Source organism: Dendrobates tinctorius, unplaced genomic scaffold (assembly GCF_039654945.1).
Source record: "Dendrobates tinctorius isolate UK_male_01 unplaced genomic scaffold, ASM3965494v1 ptg000332l, whole genome shotgun sequence".
NCBI lineage: Eukaryota > Metazoa > Chordata > Amphibia > Anura > Dendrobatidae > Dendrobates > Dendrobates tinctorius.
The window spans coordinates 8110073-8132763 of NW_027361998.1; the positions used below are offsets into that span (position 1 = coordinate 8110073).

The following is a 22691-nucleotide window of genomic DNA, read 5'->3' on the forward strand; positions in this document are numbered from 1 at the left end:
GGCTACATACAAATTACAGATATCACTTGCAGTAAACAAACTTACAATCACAGACTGATACAGAGGGGAGAGAGGACCCTGCCCTTTCGGGCTTACATGCTACAGGATGGTGGGGAAGGAGACAGTAGGTTGGTGGGTTGCCACAGTTCCGGTGCTGGTTGAGGTGATATCTCTGTTAGTGGTGAGAGAGAAGGAGGTAAGGGGGTCATTGCAGGCTATAGGCTTTCTTGAAGAGGTGGGTTTTCAGGTTCCGTCTGAAGGATCAGAATGTGGTTGATACATCATACACATCCTCCATCCCATAGTCCCGTGCCCATATACCCATCATACACATCCTCCATCCCATAGTCCCATGCCCATATACCCATCATACACATCCTCCATCCCATAGTCCCGTGCCCATATACCCATCATACATATCCTCCATCCCATAGTCCCATGCCCATATACCCATCATACACATCCTCCATCCCATAGTCCCATGCCCATATACCCATCATACACATTCTCCATCCCATAGTCCCGTGCCCATATATCCATCATACACATCCTCCATCCCATAGTCCCGTGCCCATATACCCATCATACATATCCTCCATCCCATAGTCCCATGCCCATATACCCATCATACACATCCTCCATCCCATAGTCCCGTGCCCATATACCCATCACACATCCTCCATCCCATAGTCCCGTGCCCATATACCCATCATACACATCCTCCATCCCATAGTCCCGTGCCCATATACCCATCACACATCCTCCATCCCATAGTCCCGTGCCCATATACCCATCATACACATCCTCCATCCCATAGTCCCGTGCCCATATACCCATCATACATATCCTCCATCCCATAGTCCCATGCCCATATACCCATCATACACATCCTCCATCCCATAGTCCCGTGCCCATATACCCATCACACATCCTCCATCCCATAGTCCCGTGCCCATATACCCATCATACACATCCTCCATCCCATAGTCCCGTGCCCATATACCCATCATACACATCCTCCATCCCATAGTCCCGTGCCCATATACCCATCACACATCCTCCATCCCATAGTCCCGTGCCCATATACCCATCATACACATCCTCCATCCCATAGTCCCGTGCCCATATACACATCATACATATCCTCCATCCCATAGTCCCATGCCCATATACCCATCATACACATCCTCCATCCCATAGTCCCGTGCCCATATACCCATCATACACATCCTCCATCCCATAGTCCCGTGCCCATATACCCATCATACACATCATCCATCCCATAGTCCCATGCCCATATACCCATCATACACATCCTCCATCCCATAGTCAACCATTATGACATCGTAATCAGCGTCGCCATGGCAACCATTATGACATCATAATGAGGGGCGGGGCTTGATACATGCACACTTTTTCCCCATTATGTAGATAGGGGCAAAATTGTTTGGTGAATTGGAACGCGCGGGGTTAAAATTTCGCCTCACAACATAGCCTAGGACACTCTTGGGGTCCAGACGTGTGACTGTGCCAAATTTTGTGGCTGTAGCTGCGACGGTGCAGATGCCAATCCCGGACATACACACATACATACCTACATACATACACACACTTGAGCTTTATATAATAGATGCACAACCCGTAGTCCTCCATGTAGTAAAATGGTCACCGTGTACTTACTGATTTAAGAAAATAAAAACACTCACCTTCCCTCCGCTCCTCCACTGTGGGGCGTCCTCTTCTGAGGCTGGCATTTGACTTCCTCATGCAAGAGACGAGAGCGCATGTCACTGCCATGCGCCCCCAGTCACGTGCACACCAACATCATCTGCTTGCCTCTGATTGGCCGTGTATCGCCACTTACGGACCCGACAGGTCTGTGTGCAGCCATAACACTTCAGCTGAATGTGCGTCTGAGGACCCACATACATCTGATGTGATCCTCACCCACCGGGCCCGGTCACAGCCGTGATGGCGATAGTTATGTCACTGCCCATTCCATCAGCAGTGGATGTTGAGTACATAGCAAAGCTGAAATTCTATTTTTTTCGTCCGAGATCGAAAATACATCTACAGTAATTCCAAATTTAGTGATGATGATCATGGCGTCGCACCACTGAGTTGTCAAGGGGCCTGACAAGATACAAAAAATGGCCATACACATGAGAGAGCTGAAGTTAAACCACTCATTTGGCAGACTGCTATCTTCCTTTGGTCAACAAAACAGGAAAGGGGCGCAGGATGGGAGCAGCACATGGCAGGATGGGGGTGCAGGATGGGAGCAGCACATGGCAGGATGGGGGTGCAGGATGTGAGCAGCACATGGCAGGATGGAAGCAGCACATGGCAGGATGGAAGCAGCACATGGCAGGATGGAGACCATATACCAATATAAATGCTCGCCACCCGGGCGTAGAACGGGTTCAATAGCTGGCATATACAGTATATATAAAACCTCATTGTATGGTTGTTCCATTATTGACAAAAGCCTGGGATTAAATAAGAAATTATTCTACACGTGAGTGCCGGGATTTCTTTCTACGTTGCTGCTTTTCTCCTCGTGCACCACGATCATACGGCGTGCCGACCGGTTCTCCATTATTTGACCGGTGCTCATGAGAAGTCCTTAGCTGCAGCTCAGTGTCCTCACCATAGAGGAAAGTTATGTTTTTTTTTTTTATGGATGGCATCTTAGAGAGGACCTTGGTGGGAACTCAAAAAGTTCCATGTGTGGAGTTTGGTAATAAGTGTGTAGATAGAAGGAAGGGGTGAAGACACATAGGGGAATGCCCACTGAGCACGGAACCCGCAGCTCCACCAGAATCATTGTAGTAGGATGTAGGTGCACATACACTTAAAGAAACAACACGTCCTCCTATTGTAAACCGTTTTATTCTCTTTGAATAAACATATAGATAACATGTAGATAACACATTGTAACCTACAGTAACACAGAAGCATCAGGTACACTGTGAGTGCAATCCAGTTGCACCTTTCACGTGGAGACATTTTTAGGTTTCGATTAACTATGAAAACCTCCTCTCTTTAAAAATAAAAGCTTTTGGGTAAAATCTCAGCGTTACCTGCATCACCGCACTTTGTACATTGCACATCGTCTTCCAGACACCGACTCCGTATTCTCCATATAATTCTAATGTAGGAAGCAGATCTTGATAACTAAACAATCCACTCTCATACCTTACACTAGAAGAACCAAGAAAGTGACCACCTACAAGAAGATGCCTCGCTGTGGGCGGAGATGAGCAGGAGCCTCTTAGTTTATGATTACCTGTCGCTTTATATTGTACAGTGAACTTCTCGTAGATGGGACCTGTCAATAAATGTTACAGACCTACAGGACACATACCCGTACGGGGGTCCAGTCTTATACATGTTCTCCTCCCCTGCCCCATACCCACATGTAGACTTATCTCATCCATATTTTTTTTTTCATCTGGACTTCACTATAACTGACAGAAAGCAATCACAACCAACAACTAAAGATTCCACAAACATCTAGGCTGATATCAGGTAGACATGGCACTTCTGACGCCACGACCAGGACCAGCTGTCTCTTCTCTGGTATCATACTTCTATCCGTAACCCTGCTTGTTACTTCTCCTGTATTATACTTTTCTGATTTTATACTTTGTTTTTCTATGGTTCCTTAATTGTGTTCACTGGTACCATGTTTCTCTCATCTTTGGTGCCTTACGCATCTCATTTTCGTCCTATACCTGCCTCTTCTCTAGTCTGGCTTGTCTTTTCCCTAGTACCATACCTGTTTTCTATGGTATTATACTTGTGTCTTGCTTACTATGCTTGTCCCTACTTTGGTAACATGTTTCTCTACTCTGGTGGCATGCTTGTCTTCTCTGGTAACATGCTTGTCTACTCTGGTGGCTTGCCTGTTTTCTCTGGTGTCATGTTTGTCTTCTCTGGTGTCACGAAAGTTTTCTCTGGTATCACACTTGTCTACTCTGGTGTCATGCTCTTGTGTCATGCTTATCTCCTCTGGTACCATGCAAGCCTTCTCTGGAGGCATGCTTGTCTTCTCTGTTGACATGCTTGTCTACTCTGGTGGCTTGCCTGTTTTCTCTGGTGTCATGTTTGTCTTCTCTGGTGTCACAAGAGTTTTCTCTGGTATCACACTTGTCTACTCTGGTGTCATGCTCTTGTGTCATGCTTATCTCCTCTGGTACCATGCAAGCCTTCTCTGGAGGCATGCTTGTCTTCTCTGTTGACATGCTTGTCTACTCTGGTGGCTTGCCTGTTTTCTCTGGTGTCATTTTTGTCTTCTCTGGTGTCACGAGAGTTTTCTCTGGTATCACACTTGTCTACTCTGGTGTCATGCTCTTGTGTCATGCTTATCTCCTCTGGTACCATGCAAGCCTTCTCTGGAGGCATGCTTGTCTTCTCTGTTGACATGCTTGTCTACTCTGGTGGCTTGCCTGTTTTCTCTGGTGTCATGTTTGTCTTCTCTGGTGTCACGAGAGTTTTCTCTGGTACCACACTTGTCTACTCTGGTGTCATGCTCTTGTGTCATGCTTATCTCCTCTGGTACCATGCAAGCCTTCTCTGGAGGCATGCTTGTCTTCTCTGGTGACATGCTTACCTTCTGTGGTGATATGCTTGTCTTCTCTGGTGACATGTTTGTCTTCTCTGGTGTCATGAGAGCTTTCTCTAGTATCACACTTGTCTACTCTGGTGTCATGCTTGTCTTTTCTGGTGTCATGCTCTTGTGCAATGCTTCTCTCCTCTGGTTCCATGCAAATCTTTTCTGATATCATGTTTGTCTTCTCTGGTATCATGCTTGTCCTACTCTGGTGTCATGCCTGTTTTCTATCGTGTCATGCTTGTTTTCTCTCGTGTCATGCTTGCCTTTTCTGGTGTCATGCTTGTCTTTTTTGGGGTCAGACATGCCTTTTTCCTGGTGCTATACTTGTCTCTCTGGTATTATGCTTTTATTTTCCCTAGTACGATATTTATCTCTTCTCTGGTATCATACTTGACTCTTCTCTAGTACTATACTTGTCTTCTCCAGCAGCATCTTATATTTTGGGCACCCAACTTTCCTTCTCTGTTATTGTACCTCTATCTTCTCTGGTTCCATACTTGTCTTATCTGGCACTATCACTGTATTCTCTGATCCAGTACATGAATTTTCTAGTTGTACAGTGGTTTTCTTTGACACCATGCTTATATTTTGACACCATGCCTCTACCTTCTTTAGTTCTAGGCTTGTCATCCCTAACTCTGTATCTATAGTATCAAACACCCCACTTGTTTTCTCTGGCACCATACTGATATTTTCTGACCCCCTACTTGATTTCTCTGGCACCAAACATTATTTTTCTTGTCAGGTATTAGAGCATTAGTCTTGACTTTCACTTGATATTAGACCTTTTCTTTGGTAGAACACTCTGGTTCCCTTCATTATCACATTTTCCCTGTGTCATTGTTGATTTTTTTTTCTACTTTTGTTTTTTTTTGGTCTCGTGCTTTTTCTTTAGCATTATAGCATTAATCTTTTCTCACATTTACCATTTCTTGTTAATCCATACTCCATTTTTTTAAGGGTCCTTCATTTAGAACTTGTACAGTAGAAAGTCTTCTTCAATGGACTATACAGAACTCAATTCAAGAGCACTCATCCAGCAAGTGCACAAAAACTACTTGATATTTTGTATCTGTGCCTGGAAATGCAAAATGGAAGCTTCAAAAAAGATCCTCTATGTGAGATGAATATTAAAGCAAATTTCCACAGAAATGCAAGTGCAAGTGCAAGTGTGAGAATGTGAACAGAACAATGTTTGAAACGCTGATACAATGTGTTGTGACTAGTGCATGGTCAGGGGGGCATAGCATGACACAGGAAACCACTTTGGGATTGTCTAAATCCTTATGTCATGCTCCTCACCCCAGATGCTTCACTAAACTTATGCATTTTTGCAGGAGTATTCTAACTTCCCGATGGCTGAGCTGGGCGTCCAACCACTGAGCTCAAGAACTAGTGTTCTGAAGAGCCCCGTGTAAGTGGAGCGAACATTGTTTGTGCACTCGGCTGGTCTTCAAAACCCCTATAAAGATAGATGGAGAGGCAGTGGGCATGATCAACCACCACTTCATTCACACTGGGATCTTCAGAGCCCTGGTTCTATGGATCATTGTTGGACCCAGAGGTTTTACCCCTAGACATTGTGAAGTTATCGCCTATCCAATTGACAGGGGATAGCAACCATACTTGAGAATACCCCTTTATTTTGTTGATACTCAAACTGCTGAAATCCTATCTTCTATGGGGATGTCACACGGGTGATGTTCTGCAGAGGTTCCAGGAGTGAAGATCATACATTCAAGATCTTCCATTGGTGAAAACACCAAGAAAGAAGGTCCGAAACCCCAAGATTATGAGCACATGTAAGTATAACTTTGACTGTGGTCACCCTTTCGAATGATTGTGTCACCTCTCACAACTGCACAGTAATTTTTCCTCCAGTCACATCCAAAGCTAAATTCCAAATTCTGCTGGTTTCCTCATTCCAGCGAGTAATGCAATGTGTAATATAGGAAGGTACGGGAAATCGAAAGAGAAACTCCAGTTTCCACTTCCATTTTCCTCCATGCCACCTCTAACTCGCTTTGTGGAGGAAAATAATTGATTTATTTAGCCACCATCTTGACTACAATTATGAGGAAAGTTGTACTAACTACATGTCCCATAATGCCTTCTCTGGGCATCACGTAGGGAACGGTGGTCAGATCTCACCCATCAGTACATACTATTATAAAGGTCAGATTATATTGTGATCGTGATGCTCCAGATGCATTGTAGGTCCGAGGCACAGGAGAGGCTACGAACTGCAACTGTGCAGTAGCATGTCGCATGTCACTGGCAACGAACAAAGCCAGCCCGATGCAAGGAGGGTAGAGACAGATGACCGCCAGTGGCCTTCCAACATCTGTCGGAAACAGTCTGGAAACTCAGTGGCGATTTATATATATCGATTATACCTATCGGGTCTCATCATGTCTGTCAATGAAGTGAAAACTGTTTCCAAGGTCAACCGGCAGAATCTAGAAAGCAGCTCTGGATGTGACTCCAAGATAGAGCCAAAGCAGGATAAGTCAACCTGTAAAGAACTGTCAGCTGGACGGTTGGACCAGGTAAGTAAAGTCTTATGACGTTGATAACGGATGAGAATAATGAGTGTGCTTTACAAAAATATATCTGTATTTTATACGATTTGGTAAAGTTCCATTCCGGTCAGCCTTCTTATCTCCATGACCAACGTGTTGTGATCTACATCATTGAGTCAAGACTTTCCACCCTTCATGGGTCATTCCGTGTTCATCAAGATTTTTGGAAATACATTCATTTTGATATGGCAGATTTTCCTTTTGGTCCAGGGAGTCCAGGCAACCCGGGCAGACCTGGAATACCCACTTCTCCATTCGGTCCCATTGGTCCATCATCACCTTTTACTCCAGTTGGTCCTGTAAATCCCGGCAGTCCGTGCAAGCCTTGTGGTCCTATCTCACCCGGAGGGCCATCAAGACCAGGAGGACCAAGATCACCTTTAATTCCCTTTTGACCTTTTGGACCTGGTGGACCCATACTGCCTTTCTCACCTTTAACTCCTGAGCTTCCCTTAATTCCAATAGAGCCTTTTTCTCCAATAGGTCCATTATCACCAATAAGTCCTCTTGGTCCTTGAGCACCTGGAGCACCTGTTTCACCCGTGTCACCTTTTTTCCCCTTGAGACCTAAAGGTCCTTTGCCTCCCATATCACCTTTAAGTCCTCTCGGACCTGGAGGGCCTGGTGCACCTGAAAGAGCAATTCATCTAATATTAGTAATTTATTCTTAAAGATTTTGTTATTTAATGCACAGTTCAAAGAACAAATGAATATAACATGAAGGGCCATATATATTTGGACAGAGACAACATTTTTCTAATTTTGGTTCTAGACATTACCACATTGGATGAAGGGTTTAGGAGTTTCAGCTCCTTAACATGTGCCACCCTGTTTTTAAAGGGACCAAAAGTAATTGGACAATTGACTCCAAGGCTATTTCATGGACAGGTGTGGGCAATCCCTTCGTTATGTCATTCTCAAGCAGATAAAAGGCCTGGAGTTGATCTGAAGAGTGGTGCTTGCATTTGGAAGGTTTTGCTGTGAAGGAAACATGCGGTCAAAGGAGCTCTCCGTGCAGGTGAAACAAGCCATCCTTAAGCTGCAAAAACAGAAAAAACCCATCCGAGAAATTGCTACAACATTAGGAGTGGAAAAATCTACAGTTTGGTACATCCTGGGAAAGAAAGAAAGCACTGGTGAACTCATCAATGCAAAAAGACCTGGGCGCACACGGAAGACAACAATGGTGGATGATCGCAGAATAGTCTCCATGGTGAAGAGAAACCCCTTCACAACAGCCAACCAAGTGACCAACACTCTCCAGGAGGTAGGCGTATCAATATCAAAATCTACCATAAAGAGAAGACTGCATGAAAGTAAATACAGAGGGTTCACTGCACGGTGCAAGCCACTCATAAACATCAAGAATCAAAAGGCTAGACTGGACTTTGCTGAAAAACATCTAAAAAAGCCAGCACAGTTCTGGAAGAACATTCTTTGGACAGAGGAAACCAAGATCAACCTCTACCAGAATGATGGAAAGCGAAAAGTATGGCAAAGGCGTGGTACAGCTCCTGATCCAAAGATACCACATCATCTGTAAAGCATGGTGGAGGCAGTGTGATGGCTTGGGCATGCATGGCTGACAGTGGCACTGGGTCACTAGTGTTTATTGATGATGTGACACAGGACAGAAGCAGCCGAATTAATTCTGAGGTATTCAGAGCCATACTGTGTGCTCAGATCCAGCCAAATGCAGCCAAACTGATTGTTCGTCGTTTCATACTACAGATGGACAATGACCCAAAACATAAAGCTAAAGCAACCCAGGAGTTTATTAAAGCAAAGAAGTGGAATATTCTTGAATGGCCAAGTCAGTCACCTGATCTCAACCCAATTGAGCATGCATTTCACTTGTTAAAGACTAAACTTCAGACAGAAAGGCCCACAAACAAACAGCAACTGAAAACCACCGCAGTGAAGGCCTGGCAGAGCATCAAAAAGGAGGAAACACAGCGTCTGGTGATGTCCATGAGTTCAAGACTTCAGGCAGTCAGTGCCAACAAAGGGTTTTCAACCAAGTACTAGAAATGAACGTTTTATTTACAATTATTTAATCTGTCCAATTACTTTTGGTCCCTTTAAAAACAGGGAGGGCACATGTTAAGGAGCTGAAACTCCTAAACCCTTCATCCAAAGCTGAAAGTCTGAACTTCAACTGCATCTGAATTGTTTTGTTTAAAATTCATTGTGGTAATGTCTAGAACCAAAACTAGAAAAATGTTGTCTCTGTCCAAATATATATGGACCTAATTGTTTATTCTTGTACATAGGAGCAGTATTATAGTAGTTATATTCTTGTACATAGGGGGAGTATTATAGTAGTTATATTCTTGTACATGGGGGGCAGCATTATAGTAGTGATATTCTTGTACATAGGGAGCAGTATTATAGTAGTTATATTCTTGTACATAGGGGCAGTATTATAGTAGTTATATTCTTGTACATGGGGGCAGTATTATAATAGTTATATTCTTGTACATAGGGGGCAGTATTATAGTAGTTATATTCTTGTACATATGAGCAGTATTATAGTAGTTATATTCTTGTACATAGGAGCAGTATTATAGTAGTTATATTCTTGTACATAGGAGCAGTATTATAGCAGTTATATTCTTGTACATGGGGGGCAGTATTATAGTAGTTATATTCTTGTACATGGGGGGCAGTATTATAGTAGTTATATTCTTGTACATAGGAGCAGCATTATAGTAGTTATATTCTTGTACATAGGGGGCAGTATTATAGTAGTTATATTCTTGTACATAGGAGCATTATTATAGTAATTGTAGTCTTGTACATGGGGGCAGTATTATAGTAGTTATATTCTTGTACATAGGAGCAGTATTATAGTAGTTATATTCTTGTACATAGGGGCAGTATTATAGTAGTTATATTCTTGTACATAGGAGCAGTATTATAGTAGTTATATTCTTGTACATGGGGGCAGTATTAAAGTAGTTATATTCTTGTACATAGGAGCAGTATTATAGTAGTTGTAGTCTTGTACATGGGGGCAGTATTATAGTAGTTATATTCTTGTACATAGGGGCAGTATTATAGTAGTTATATTCTTGTACATGGGGGGCAGTATTATAGTAGCTATTTTCTTGTACATAGGAGCAGCATTATAGTAGTTATATTCTTGTACATAGGGGGCAGTATTATAGTAGTTATATTCTTGTACATAGGGGGCAGTATTATAGTAGTTATATTCTTGTACATATGAGCAGTATTATAGTAGTTATATTCTTGTACATAGGAGCAGTATTATAGTAGTTATATTCTTGTACATAGGAGCAGTATTATAGTAGTTATATTCTTGTACATGGGGGGCAGTATTATAGTAGTTATATTCTTGTACATGGGGGGCAGTATTATAGTAGTTATATTCTTGTACATGGGGGGCAGTATTATAGTAGTTATATTCTTGTACATAGGAGCAGCATTATAGTAGTTATATTGTTGTACATAGGGGGCAGTATTATAGTAGTTATATTCTTGTACATAGGAGCAGTATTATAGTAATTGTAGTCTTGTACATGGGGGCAGTATTATAGTAGTTATATTCTTGTACATAGGAGCAGTATTATAGTAGTTATATTCTTGTACATAGGGGCAGTATTATAGTAGTTATATTCTTGTACATAGGAGCAGTATTATAGTAGTTATATTCTTGTACATGGGGGCAGTATTATAGTAGTTATATTCTTGTACATAGGAGCAGTATTATAGTAGTTGTAGTCTTGTACATAGGGGGCAGTATTATAGTAGTTATATTCTTGTGCATAGGAGCAGTATTGTAGTAGTTATATTCTTGTACATTGGGGAGAGTATTATAGTAGTTATAGTCTTGTACATAGGAGGCAGTATTATAGCAGTTATATTCTTGTACATAGGGGGGCAGTATTATAGTAGTTATATTCTTGTGCATAGGGGGCAGTATTATAGTAGTTATATTCTTGTACATAGGAGCAGTATTATAGTAGTTATATTCTTGTACATAGGAGCAGTATTATAGTAGTTATATTCTTGTACATTGGGGACAGTATTATAGTAGTTATAGTCTTGTACATAGGAGGCAGGATTATAGTAGTTATATTCTTGTACATAGGGGGCAGTATTATAGTAGTTATATTCTTGTACATAGGGGGGCAGTATTATAGTAGTTATATTCTTGTACATAGGGGGCAGTATTATAGTAGTTATATTCTTGTACATAGGAGCAGTCTTATAGTAGTTGTAGTCTTGGACATGGGGGCAGTATTATAGTAGTTATATTCTTGTACATAGGGGCAGTATTATAGTAGTTATATTCTTGCACATAGGGGCAGTATTATAGTAGTTATATTCTTGTACATAGGAGCAGTATTATAGTAGTTGTAGTCTTGTACATAGGGGGCAGTATTATAGTAGTTATATTCTTGTACATAGGGGGCAGTATTATAGTAGTTATATTCTTGTACATATGAGCAGTATTATAGTAGTTATATTCTTGTACATAAGAGCAGTATTATAGCAGTTATATTCTTGTACATAGGGGCAGTATTATAGTAGATATATTCTTGTACATAGGAGCAGTATTATAGTAGTTATATTCTTGTACATTGGGGACAGTATTATAGTAGTTATAGTCTTGTACATAGGAGGCAGTATTATAGTAGTTATACTCTTGTACATAGGGGGCAGTATTATAGTAGTTATATTCTTGTACATAGGAGCAGTATTATAGTAGTTGTAGTCTTGTACATGTGGGCAGTATTATAATAGTTATATTCTTGTACATAGGGGCAGTATTATAGTAGTTATATTCTTGCACATAGGGGCAGTATTATAGTAGTTATATTCTTGTACATAGGAGCAGTATTATAGTAGTTGTAGTCTTGTACATAGGGGGCAGTATTATAGTAGTTATATTCTTGTACATAGGGGGCAGTATTATAGTAGTTATATTCTTGTACATAGCAGCAGTATTATAGTAGTTATATTCTTGTACATAGGGGACAGTATTATAGTAGTTATATTCTTGTACATGGGGGGCAGTATTATAGTAGTTATATTCTTGTATATGGGGGGCAGTATTACAGTAGTTATATTCTTGTACATAGGAGCAGCATTATAGTAGTTATACTCTTGTACATAGGGGGCAGTATTATAGTAGTTATATTCTTGTACATAGGGGGCAGTATTATAGTAGTTCTATTCTTGTAAATATGAGCAGTATTATAGTAGTTATATTCTTGTACATAGGAGCAGTATTATAGTAGTTATATTCTTGTACATTGGGGACAGTATTATAGTAGTTATAGTCTTGTACATAGGAGGCAGTATTATAGTAGTTATATTCTTGTACATAGGGGGCAGTATTATAGTAGTTATATTCTTGTACATAGGGGGGCAGTATTATAGTAGTTATACTCTTGTACATAGGGGGCAGTATTATAGTAGTTATATTCTTGTACATAGGAGGCAGTATTATAGTAGTTATATTCTTGTACATGGGGGTCAATATTATAGTAGTTATATTCCTGTACATAGGAGCAGTATTATAGTAGTTATATTCTTGTACATAGGGGGCAGTAGTATAGTAGTTATATTCTTGTACATAGGAGCAGTATTATAGTAGTTATATTCTTGAACATAGGGGCAGTATTATAGTAGTTATATTCTTGTACATAGGAGCAGTATTATAGTAGTTATATTTTTTTACATGGGGGCAGTATTACAGTAGTTATATTCTTGTACATAGCGGCAGTATTATAGTAGTCATATTCTTGTACATAGGGGGCAGTATTATAGTAGTTATATTCTAGCATATAGGGGGCAGTATTATAGTAGTTATGTTCTTGTACATAGGGGGCAGTATTATAGTAGTTATATTCTTGTACATAGGGGGCAGTATTATAGTAGTTATATTCTTGTACGTAGGGGCAGTATTATAGTAGTTATATTCTTGCATATAGGGGGCAGTATTATGGTAGTTATATTCTTGTACATAGGGGCAGTATTATAGTAGTTATATTCTTGTACATAGGGGGAAGTATTACAGTAGTTATATTCTTGTACATAGCGGCAGTATTATAGTAGTCATATTCTTGTACATAGGGGGCAGTATTATAGTAGTTATATTCTAGCATATAGGGGGCAGTATTATAGTAGTTATGTTCTTGTACATAGGGGGCAGTATTATAGTAGTTATATTCTTGTACATAGGGGGCAGTATTATAGTAGTTATATTCTTGTACGTAGGGGCAGTATTATAGTAATTATATTCTTGCATATAGGGGGCAGTATTATGGTAGTTATATTCTTGTACATAGGGGCAGTATTATAGTAGTTATATTCTTGTACATAGGGGGAAGTATTATAGTAGTTATATTCTTGTACATAGGAGCAGTATTATAGTAGTTATATTCTTGTACATGGGGGCAGTATTATAGTAGTTATATTCTTGTACATAGGGGGCAGTATTATAGTAGTTATATTCTTGTATATAGGGGGCAGTATTATAGTAGTTATGTTCTTGTACATAGGGGGCAGTATTACAGTAGTTATATTCCTGTACATAGGAGCAGTATTATAGTAGTTATATTCTTGTACATAGGGCGCAGTATTATAGTAGTTATATTCTTGTACATAGGGGGTAGTATTATAGTAGTTATATTCTTGTACATATGAGCAGTATTATAGTAGTTATTTTCTTGCTCATTGGGGACAGTATTATAGTAGTTATATTCTTGTGCATAGGGGGCAGTATTATAGTAGTTATATTCTTGTACATAGGGGCCAGTATTATAGTAGTTATATTCTTGTACATAGGAGCAGTATTATAGTAGTTGTAGTCTTGTACATGGGGGCAGTATTATAGTAGTTATATTCTTGTACATAGGAGCAGTATTATAGTAGTTATATTCTTATACATAGGAGCAGTATTATAGTAGTTATATTCTTGTACATAGGGGCAGTATTATAGTAGTTATATTCTTGTACATAGGGGCAGTATTATAGTAGTTATATTCTTGTACATAGGAGCAGTATTATAGTAGTTGTAGTCTTGTACATAGGGGGAAGTAATATAGTAGTTATATTCTTGTACATAGGGGGCAGTATTATAGTAGTTATATTCTTGTACATAGGAGCAGTATTATAGTAGTTATATTCTTGTACATAGGGGGCAGTATTATATTAGTTATATTCTTGTACATAGGGGGCAGTATTATAGTAGTTATATTCTTGTACATAGGAGCAGTATTATAGTAGTTATATTCTTGTACATAGGGGACAGTATTATAGTAGTTATATTCTTGTACATGGGGGGCAGTATTATAGTAGTTATATTCTTGTATATGGGGGGCAGTATTACAGTAGTTATATTCTTGTACATAGGAGCAGCATTATAGTAGTTATACTCTTGTACATAGGGGGCAGTATTATAGTAGTTATATTCTTGTACATAGGGGGCAGTATTATAGTAGTTCTATTCTTGTAAATATGAGCAGTATTATAGTAGTTATATTCTTGTACATAGGAGCAGTATTATAGTAGTTATATTCTTGTACATTGGGGACAGTATTATAGTAGTTATAGTCTTGTACATAGGAGGCAGTATTATAGTAGTTATATTCTTGTACATAGGGGGCAGTATTATAGTAGTTATATTCTTGTACATAGGGGGGCAGTATTATAGTAGTTATACTCTTGTACATAGGGGGCAGTATTATAGTAGTTATATTCTTGTACATAGGAGCAGTATTATAGTAGTTATATTCTTGTACATAGGGGCAGTATTATAGTAGTTATATTCTTGTACATAGGGGCAGTATTATAGTAGTTATATTCTTGTACATAGGAGCAGTATTATAGTAGTTGTAGTCTTGTACATAGGGGGAAGTAATATAGTAGTTATATTCTTGTACATAGGGGGCAGTATTATAGTAGTTATATTCTTGTACATAGGAGCAGTATTATAGTAGTTATATTCTTGTACATAGGGGGCAGTATTATATTAGTTATATTCTTGTACATAGGGGGCAGTATTATAGTAGTTATATTCTTGTACATAGGAGCAGTATTATAGTAGTTATATTCTTGTACATAGGGGACAGTATTATAGTAGTTATATTCTTGTACATGGGGGGCAGTATTATAGTAGTTATATTCTTGTATATGGGGGGCAGTATTACAGTAGTTATATTCTTGTACATAGGAGCAGCATTATAGTAGTTATACTCTTGTACATAGGGGGCAGTATTATAGTAGTTATATTCTTGTACATAGGGGGCAGTATTATAGTAGTTCTATTCTTGTAAATATGAGCAGTATTATAGTAGTTATATTCTTGTACATAGGAGCAGTATTATAGTAGTTATATTCTTGTACATTGGGGACAGTATTATAGTAGTTATAGTCTTGTACATAGGAGGCAGTATTATAGTAGTTATATTCTTGTACATAGGGGGCAGTATTATAGTAGTTATATTCTTGTACATAGGGGGGCAGTATTATAGTAGTTATACTCTTGTACATAGGGGGCAGTATTATAGTAGTTATATTCTTGTACATAGGAGGCAGTATTATAGTAGTTATATTCTTGTACATGGGGGTCAATATTATAGTAGTTATATTCCTGTACATAGGAGCAGTATTATAGTAGTTATATTCTTGTACATAGGGGGCAGTATTATAGTAGTTATATTCTTGTACATAGGGGCAGTATTATAGTAGTTATATTCTTGTACATAGGGGCAGTATTATAGTAGTTATATTCTTGTACATAGGAGCAGTATTATAGTAGTTATATTCTTGTACATAGGGGCAGTATTATAATAGTTATATTCTTGTACATAGGAGCAGTATTATAGTAGTTATATTTTTTTACATGGGGGCAGTATTACAGTAGTTATATTCTTGTACATAGCGGCAGTATTATAGTAGTCATATTCTTGTACATAGGGGGCAGTATTATAGTAGTTATATTCTAGCATATAGGGGGCAGTATTATAGTAGTTATGTTCTTGTACATAGGGGGCAGTATTATAGTAGTTATATTCTTGTACATAGGGGGCAGTATTATAGTAGTTATATTCTTGTACGTAGGGGCAGTATTATAGTAGTTATATTCTTGCATATAGGGGGCAGTATTATGGTAGTTATATTCTTGTACATAGGGGCAGTATTATAGTAGTTATATTCTTGTACATAGGGGGAAGTATTACAGTAGTTATATTCTTGTACATAGCGGCAGTATTATAGTAGTCATATTCTTGTACATAGGGGGCAGTATTATAGTAGTTATATTCTAGCATATAGGGGGCAGTATTATAGTAGTTATGTTCTTGTACATAGGGGGCAGTATTATAGTAGTTATATTCTTGTACATAGGGGGCAGTATTATAGTAGTTATATTCTTGTACGTAGGGGCAGTATTATAGTAGTTATATTCTTGCATATAGGGGGCAGTATTATGGTAGTTATATTCTTGTACATAGGGGCAGTATTATAGTAGTTATATTCTTGTACATAGGGGGAAGTATTATAGTAGTTATATTCTTGTACATAGGAGCAGTATTATAGTAGTTATATTCTTGTACATGGGGGCAGTATTATAGTAGTTATATTCTTGTACATAGGGGGCAGTATTATAGTAGTTATATTCTTGTATATAGGGGGCAGTATTATAGTAGTTATGTTCTTGTACATAGGGGGCAGTATTATAGTAGTTATATTCCTGTACATAGGAGCAGTATTATAGTAGTTATATTCTTGTACATAGGGCGCAGTATTATAGTAGTTATATTCTTGTACATAGGGGGTAGTATTATAGTAGTTATATTCTTGTACATATGAGCAGTATTATAGTAGTTATTTTCTTGCTCATTGGGGACAGTATTATAGTAGTTATATTCTTGTGCATAGGGGGCAGTATTATAGTAGTTATATTCTTGTACATAGGGGCCAGTATTATAGTAGTTATATTCTTGTACATAGGAGCAGTATTATAGTAGTTGTAGTCTTGTACATGGGGGCAGTATTATAGTAGTTATATTCTTGTACATAGGAGCAGTATTATAGTAGTTATATTCTTATACATAGGAGCAGTATTATAGTAGTTATATTCTTGTACATAGGGGCAGTATTATAGTAGTTATATTCTTGTACATAGGGGGCAGTATTATAGTAGTTATATTCTTGTACATAGGAGCAGTATTATAGTAGTTGTAGTCTTGTACATAGGGGGAAGTAATATAGTAGTTATATTCTTGTACATAGGGGGCAGTATTATAGTAGTTATATTCTTGTACATAGGAGCAGTATTATAGTAGTTATATTCTTGTACATAGGGGGCAGTATTATAGTAGTTATATTCTTGTACATAGGGGGCAGTATTATAGTAGTTATATTCTTGTACATAGGAGCAGTATTATAGTAGTTATATTCTTGTACATGGGGGCAGTATTATAGTAGTTATATTCTTGAACATAGGAGCAGTATTATAGTAGTTATATTTTTTTACATGGGGGCAGTATTACAGTAGTTTTATTCTTGTACATAGCGGCAGTATTATAGTAGTCATATTCTTGTACATAGGAGCAGTATTATAGTAGTTATATTCTTGTACATAGGAGGCAGTATTATAGTAGTTATATTCTTGCATATAGGGGGCAGTATTATAGTAATTATGTTCTTGTACATAGGGGGCATTATTATAGTAGTTATATTCTTGTACGTAGGGGCAGTATTATAGTAGTTATATTCTTGCATATAGGGGGCAGTATTATAGTAGTTATATTCTTGCACATAGGGGGCAGTGTTATAGTAGTTATATTCCTGTACACATGAGCAGTATTATAGTATTTATGTTCTTGTACATAGGGGGCAGTATTATAGTAGTTATATTCCTGTACATAGGGGCAGTATTATAGTAGTAATATTCTTGTACATAGGGGCAGTATTATAGTAGTTATATTCTTGTATATAAGAGCAGTATTATAGTAGTTAGATTCTTGTACATAGGAGCAGCATTATAGTTGTTATATTGTTGTACATAGGGGGCAGTATTATAGTAGTTATATTCTTGTACATAGGAGCAGTATTATAGTAGTTGTAGTCTTGTACATGGGGGCAGTATTATAGTAGTTATATTCTTGTACATGGGGGGCAGTATTATAGTAGTTATATTCTTGTACATAGGAGCAGCATTATAGTAGTTATATTGTTGTACATAGGGGGCAGTATTATAGTAGTTATATTCTTGTACATAGGAGCAGTATTATAGTAATTGTAGTCTTGTACATGGGGGCAGTATTATAGTAGTTATATTCTTGTACATAGGAGCAGTATTATAGTAGTTATATTCTTGTACATAGGGGCAGTATTATAGTAGTTATATTCTTGTACATAGGAGCAGTATTATAGTAGTTATATTCTTGTACATGGGGGCAGTATTATAGTAGTTATATTCTTGTACATAGGAGCAGTATTATAGTAGTTGTAGTCTTGTACATAGGGGGCAGTATTATAGTAGTTATATTCTTGTGCATAGGAGCAGTATTGTAGTAGTTATATTCTTGTACATTGGGGACAGTATTATAGTAGTTATAGTCTTGTACATAGGAGGCAGTATTATAGCAGTTATATTCTTGTACATAGGGGGCAGTATTATAGTAGTTATATTCTTGTACATAGGGGGCAGTATTATAGTAGTTATATTCTTGTACATAGGAGCAGTATTATAGTAGTTATATTCTTGTACATAGGAGCAGTATTATAGTAGTTATATTCTTGTACATTGGGGACAGTATTATAGTAGTTATATTCTTGTATATAGGGGGCAGTATTATAGTAGTTATATTCTTGTACATAGGGGGCAGTATTATAGTAGTTATATTCTTGTACATAGGGGGGCAGTATTATAGTAGTTATATTCTTGTACATAGGGGGCAGTATTATAGTAGTTATATTCTTGTACATAGGAGCAGTCTTATAGTAGTTGTAGTCTTGGACATGGGGGCAGTATTATAGTAGTTATATTCTTGTACATAGGGGCAGTATTATAGTAGTTATATTCTTGCACATAGGGGCAGTATTATAGTAGTTATATTCTTGTACATAGGAGCAGTATTATAGTAGTTGTAGTCTTGTACATAGGGGGCAGTATTATAGTAGTTATATTCTTGTACATAGGGGGCAGTATTATAGTAGTTATATTCTTGTACATATGAGCAGTATTATAGTAGTTATATTCTTGTACATAAGAGCAGTATTATAGTAGTTATATTCTTGTACATAGGGGCAGTATTATAGTAGATATATTCTTGTACATAGGAGCAGTATTATAGTAGTTATATTCTTGTACATTGGGGACAGTATTATAGTAGTTATAGTCTTGTACATAGGAGGCAGTATTATAGTAGTTATACTCTTGTACATAGGGGGCAGTATTATAGTAGTTATATTCTTGTACAGAGGGTGGCAGTATTATAGTAGTTATATTCTTGTACATAGGGGGCAGTATTATAGTAGTTATATTCTTGTACATAGGAGCAGTATTATAGTAGTTGTAGTCTTGTACATGTGGGCAGTATTATAATAGTTATATTCTTGTACATAGGGGCAGTATTATAGTAGTTATATTCTTGCACATAGGGGCAGTATTATAGTAGTTATATTCTTGTACATAGGAGCAGTATTATAGTAGTTGTAGTCTTGTACATAGGGGACAGTATTATAGTAGTTATATTCTTGTACATGGGGGGCAGTATTATAGTAGTTATATTCTTGTATATGGGGGGCAGTATTACAGTAGTTATATTCTTGTACATAGGAGCAGCATTATAGTAGTTATACTCTTGTACATAGGGGGCAGTATTATAGTAGTTATATTCTTGTACATAGGGGGCAGTATTATAGTAGTTCTATTCTTGTAAATATGAGCAGTATTATAGTAGTTATATTCTTGTACATAGGAGCAGTATTATAGTAGTTATATTCTTGTACATTGGGGACAGTATTATAGTAGTTATAGTCTTGTACATAGGAGGCAGTATTATAGTAGTTATATTCTTGTACATAGGGGGCAGTATTATAGTAGTTATATTCTTGTACATAGGGGGGCAGTATTATAGTAGTTATACTCTTGTACATAGGGGGCAGTATTATAGTAGTTATATTCTTGTACATAGCAGGCAGTATTATAGTAGTTATATTCTTGTACATAGGAGCAGTATTATAGTAGTTGTAGTCTTGTACATAGGGGGAAGTAATATAGTAGTTATATTCTTGTACATAGGGGGCAGTATTATAGTAATATTCTTGTACATAGGAGCAGTATTATAGTAGTTATATTCTTGTACATAGGGGGCAGTATTATAGTAGTTATATTCTTGTACATAGGGGGCAGTATTATAGTAGTTATATTCTTGTACATAGGAGCAGTATTATAGTAGTTATATTCTTGAACATAGGAGCAGTATTATAGTAGTTATATTTTTTTACATGGGGGCAGTATTACAGTAGTTTTATTCTTGTACATAGCGGCAGTATTATAGTAGTCATATTCTTGTACATAGGAGCAGTATTATAGTAGTTATATTCTTGTACATAGGAGGCAGTATTATAGTAGTTATATTCTTGCATATAGGGGGCAGTATTATAGTAATTATGTTCTTGTACATAGGGGGCATTATTATAGTAGTTATATTCTTGTACGTAGGGGCAGTATTATAGTAGTTATATTCTTGCATATAGGGGGCAGTATTATAGTAGTTATATTCTTGCACATAGGGGGCAGTGTTATAGTAGTTATATTCCTGTACACATGAGCAGTATTATAGTATTTATGTTCTTGTACATAGGGGGCAGTATTATAGTAGTTATATTCCTGTACATAGGGGCAGTATTATAGTAGTAATATTCTTGTACATAGGGGCAGTATTATAGTAGTTATATTCTTGTATATAAGACCAGTATTATAGTAGTTAGATTCTTGTACATAGGAGCAGCATTATAGTAGTTATATTGTTGTACATAGGGGGCAGTATTATAGTAGTTATATTCTTGTACATAGGAGCAGTATTATAGTAGTTGTAGTCTTGTACATGGGGGCAGTATTATAGTAGTTATATTCTTGTACATAGGAGCAGCATTATAGTAGTTATATTGTTGTACATAGGGGGCAGTATTATAGTAGTTATATTCTTGTACATAGGAGCAGTATTATAGTAATTGTAGTCTTGTACATGGGGGCAGTATTATAGTAGTTATATTCTTGTACATAGGAGCAGTATTATAGTAGTTATATTCTTGTACATAGGGGCAGTATTATAGTAGTTATATTCTTGCACATAGGAGCAGTATTATAGTAGTTATATTCTTGTACATGGGGGCAGTATTATAGTAGTTATATTCTTGTACATAGGAGCAGTATTATAGTAGTTGTAGTCTTGTACATAGGGGGCAGTATTATAGTAGTTATATTCTTGTGCATAGGAGCAGTATTGTAGTAGTTATATTCTTGTACATTGGGGACAGTATTATAGTAGTTATAGTCTTGTACATAGGAGGCAGTATTATAGCAGTTATATTCTTGTACATAGGGGGCAGTATTATAGTAGTTATATTCTTGTACATAGGGGGCAGTATTATAGTAGTTATATTCTTGTACATAGGAGCAGTATTATAGTAGTTATATTCTTGTACATAGGAGCAGTATTATAGTAGTTATATTCTTGTACATTGGGGACAGTATTATAGTAGTTATAGTCTTGTACATAGGAGGCAGGATTATAGTAGTTATATTCTTGTACATAGGGGGCAGTATTATAGTAGTTATATTCTTGTACATAGGGGGGCAGTATTATAGTAGTTATATTCTTGTACATAGGGGGCAGTATTATAGTAGTTATATTCTTGTACATAGGAGCAGTCTTATAGTAGTTGTAGTCTTGGACATGGGGGCAGTATTATAGTAGTTATATTCTTGTACATAGGGGCAGTATTATAGTAGTTATATTCTTGCACATAGGGGCAGTATTATAGTAGTTATATTCTTGTACATAGGAGCAGTATTATAGTAGTTGTAGTCTTGTACATAGGGGGCAGTATTATAGTAGTTATATTCTTGTACATAGGGGGCAGTATTATAGTAGTTATATTCTTGTACATATGAGCAGTATTATAGTAGTTATATTCTTGTACATAAGAGCAGTATTATAGTAGTTATATTCTTGTACATAGGGGCAGTATTATAGTAGATATATTCTTGTACATAGGAGCAGTATTATAGTAGTTATATTCTTGTACATTGGGGACAGTATTATAGTAGTTATAGTCTTGTACATAGGAGGCAGTATTATAGTAGTTATACTCTTGTACATAGGGGGCAGTATTATAGTAGTTATATTCTTGTACAGAGGGTGGCAGTATTATAGTAGTTATATTCTTGTACATAGGGGGCAGTATTATAGTAGTTATATTCTTGTACATAGGAGCAG

At 37.4% G+C, this 22691-nt stretch overlaps 1 protein-coding gene across 2 annotated transcripts in view; it reads right to left on the minus strand.

Moving 5' to 3' along the window:
* Positions 1-2873: 2873 nt before the first annotated feature.
* The window catches only part of SCARA3 (scavenger receptor class A member 3), a 148859-nt gene continuing 129041 nt past the window's right edge, over positions 2874-22691 (minus strand). For both annotated transcript variants that reach the window (XM_073561969.1, XM_073561968.1), the window contains exon 6: positions 2874-7830. In XM_073561969.1, the coding sequence (XP_073418070.1) occupies positions 7376-7830 (455 nt within the window). In that variant the 3' untranslated portion in view covers positions 2874-7375. The remainder of the gene's footprint in view (positions 7831-22691) is intronic.